Source organism: Vicia villosa, unplaced genomic scaffold (genome assembly GCF_029867415.1).
Source record: "Vicia villosa cultivar HV-30 ecotype Madison, WI unplaced genomic scaffold, Vvil1.0 ctg.002638F_1_1, whole genome shotgun sequence".
In the NCBI taxonomy this organism is placed as follows: domain Eukaryota; kingdom Viridiplantae; phylum Streptophyta; class Magnoliopsida; order Fabales; family Fabaceae; genus Vicia; species Vicia villosa.
This window is the reverse complement of record NW_026705992.1, coordinates 267,383-271,251: the sequence shown is the minus strand read 5'-3', so window position 1 is coordinate 271,251 and position 3,869 is coordinate 267,383. Positions and strand designations below refer to the sequence as shown.

Here is a 3,869-nt window from a genome sequence, read left to right as displayed (position 1 = left end):
TCTCGATCCACTAGAAAATCTTCCAACAGGATATTTCGAATCAAATGGTGAAGGTCATTTGGTTAAGTAAAATAGTGGGATCGTATTTAATTAAAGGCCTAATTAAATATGATGAATTTAATGATACTTATATTTTCATATTTTTTATGTAGATTACCATGACAACAAACACCTCTAACAACATTTTACGATCAATCCTTGACAAAGAAAAATTTTCTGGGACAAATTTTTTGGATTGGCACGGAAACCTAGAGATTATCCTCAAAAGTGATAAAAAGTTGTGTGTCTTAGAGACACCTGTTCCTGAATAGGAACTTCCTAGTTCTACTCCTAAGGCTGAAAGAGATGCTTATAAGAAGAATGTCGATAATGCTAATGAAACTGCTTGTCTCATGCTGGCTACCATGAACTCGAAATTGTAGAAGAAACATGAGAACATGGTAGCATTCGATATAATCACACACCTGAAGATGCTTTATCAAGAGCAAGTGAGGCATGAGAGGTTTGAGGTTTCAAAGGCCCCCTTTCAAGGGAAGCTAGCTGAGGGAGCTCCTATAGGTTCCCATGTACTCAAGATGATTGGGTATATAGAGAACCTTGAAAGGTTGGGTTTTCCCCTCAGAAAGGAGCTTTCCACTTATTTGATCCTACAATCATTGTCGAAGAGATTCAGTAAATTTGTTCTTAATTTCAATATGAATGATATGGAAAAAAGTCTTCCTGAACTGCTAGGCATGCTAAGAACTGTTGAGCAGAATCTGAAGTTAAAAGGGAAGTCTATTATGATAGTCAGTAATGGAAAGAAGCAGAACAAAAGGCCCACCAAGCAGAGTGGTAAAGGTAAAGGCAAGGAAGTTGGAAAACCCAACTCTACTACTCATGTTTTGAAATCTAGTGGAGGTATAACAAAGACAAGCACTTGCTTCTATTGCTGTAAAACCGGACACTGGAGAGAAACTGCCCAAAGTACCTGGAAGATAAGAAGAATGAAGTAGAGACTTCAACTTCAAGTATTTTTGTTATAGAAACAAATTTATCTACTTCTGTTAGAGAACAGTTATTATGTACATGCAATCAGCAAGAATATTATTTCAGTTTCTTGTTTGGGCTAGTTTGATTTTTCATTCATAATAAAGAACAATTATTGCTCTATTTAATTGAATGATGTATTCTAAGCTACTTCACAAATGAACAATGGATTGTATGTCCTTGATCTTGAAATGCCAATTTATAACATTAATACTAAAAGGATGAAACCTAATAAGTTAAATCCAAGTTACCTTGAGCCATAGTGCTTAGGCCACATAAATGAAAAGCGCATTTCCAAACTCCATAAAGATGAACTCTTGGACTCTTTTGATTACGAATCATATGATACATGCAGATCTTGTTTAATTGGAAACATGACAAAGTCCCCATTCGTAGGAAAAGGTGAAAGGGATAATGATCTTTTAGCCCTTATACATACTAATGTCTATGGGCCACTGAATATACCAGGTCGAGGAGGTTTTCAGTACTTCATCACATTTACTGCTGATTTCAGTTGATATGGTTATGTGTATTTAATGAAACACAAATTTGAATACTTTGAAAAGTTTAATGAATTCAAGAATGAAGTACAAAACCAACTAGGTAAGAATATTAAAACTCTTCGATCAGATCGAGGCGGTGAATATTTAAGCCTAGAGTTTGATGACCATCTAAAAGAGTGTGAGACACCATATGAAGAATGGAGTGGTACAAAAACCACATATGTCTTACATGAAGATTTGGGGGTGCGAAGTTTATGTGAAAAAATAAGTTTCTACTAAGCTCGAGCTCAAATTTGACAAATGCTTATTTCTGGGGTATACTAAAGAAACAGAAGGGAATTACTTCTACAATCCTTCTGAGGGCAAAGTGTTTGTCGCTCAAACTAGAGTTTTCTTGAAAAAGACTTTATTTTCAAAGGAATCTATGGGAGGAAAGTAGAGCTTGAAGAAATTCAAGAATCAAAGAATTGATACACATATGGAGGAATAAGAGCAAGAAACACACGTAGTTGTAGAAAATCAAACTTCTCAAGTAGAACAAGACCAACATAGGTCAAGCAAGATACGTCACCAACCTAAGAGATACGAATATCTCAAAATTGATCAAGGTGATGTATTGCTCATGGATCAAGATGATACGGTGACCTACCAAAAGGCTATTACAGTTCTTAAGTTTGGGGAGTGACTAGAAGCCATGAAATATGAAATGGATTCCATATACACAAACCCAGTTTGGACCTTGGTAGAGCCTCCTATAGGAGTTAATCTTATAGGATGCAAGTGAGTCTTCAAAAATAAGACTGACATGGATGGTAAGGTGCATATCTATAATTGCTAAAGGTTGTTAGAACAATAATTGTTCTGATAAATATTCTTAGTTTTGATGATAACAATGTATATGAATTTTGTATAAGACAATGTGGTACTCTAATCCTATGCATTTTCCATTTCAGGAAATATATGATGAGTATGCACAATTCAGCGCTAAGAAGCACTGACTCAGAAGGTTCAGTATGCAACATCAGAACATGCTCTCGCAAGACATCAGAAGATGGTCAAGCAGAATCAGAACATGGTCTATTGAAGCATCAGAAGAACTTGAGTTCAGAAGCAGAAGCACTGAAGTTCTTATGGTATCACGCTAGAAGCAATTCAAAGTCAAAAGACAAGAAGATGCTCTGCACCAAGCTGTTTGACTCTGAATATTTCAAACGTTGTATCTACAAAAGATCAGATCAGAAGCAAGTACAAGATGGCAGGCTACGCTGACTGACAAAAGGAACGTTAGAAGCTATTAAAGGCAAAGTCAGTTAAAGCAGGAAAAGCAAGGCTCGAGGTAGTTGACAAAAGAGTGAAACATTAAATGCAATGCTGTACAAATCACGCAACGCATTAAATGCTCCCAACGATCATCTTCTCAAAACGCCTATAAATAGAAGTTCTGATGAGAAGCTGAATACAACACTTTCACGCAAAATACAGATACACTGTCAATTTGAAAAGCTCTCAAACTTCATCTTCAACCTCACATTACTTTTGTAATATCTTAGTGAGATTAAGCTTAGAACTTAAGAGAAATATCACAGTTGTGATTATAGCTTATTAAGAAGCATTGTAATACTCTTGTAAGAATTTGTTTACATTCATTTGTAAAGGAACTAGAGAAGATCAAGTTGTGATCGGATTCTCTAGAAGTATTAGAAGGTATCTAAGCATTGATTTCCTAGAGTGATCAAGTTGTGATCAGAATACTCTAGAAGACTTAGAAGATATCTAAGTGGAAAACCATTGTAATCAAGATTGATTAGTGGATTAAATCCTTAGGTGAGGTAAATCACTCAAAGGGGGTGGACTGGAGTAGTTTAGTTAACAACGAACCAGGATAAAAATCACTGTGCAAATTGTTTTTATCTTATGAGTTTTAAAGCTACACTTATTCAAACCCCCCCTTTCTAAGTGTTTTTCTATCCTTCAATTGGCATCAGAGCGCCGGTTCTAAGGTGCAAGCACTTAACCGTGTTTAGAAAAGATTCAGGAAGAGAAAAATGCTAAGTCAAGATGGTTGAAACTCCACCACCTACATCTACATCTGGCTCTGCTGAGCAACATAATGGAAATGGAAACAATGGCTACACTAGACCACCAGTATTCGATGATGAAAACTTTGAATATTGGAAAGATAGACTCAAAAGTTACTTTCTTGGTTTAGATGGTGACTTATGGGATCTTCTGGTGGATGGTTACAAACATCCAGTGAAAGCTAGTGGTGTAAAGCTGACAAGACAAGAAATGAGTAATGATCAGAAAAAGCAATTCAAAAATCATCACAAGTCAAGG

At 35.9% G+C, this 3,869-nt stretch overlaps 1 protein-coding gene across 1 annotated transcript; it reads left to right on the top strand.

Annotated features, from left to right (window-relative positions):
- Nucleotides 1-437: 437 nt before the first annotated feature.
- Nucleotides 438-995, top strand: LOC131639453 (uncharacterized). The gene has a single exon (XM_058909949.1). The coding sequence runs from the start codon at nucleotides 438-440 to the stop codon at nucleotides 993-995; it is 558 nt and encodes a 185-aa protein (XP_058765932.1).
- The last annotated feature ends 2,874 nt before the right edge of the window (nucleotides 996-3,869 follow it).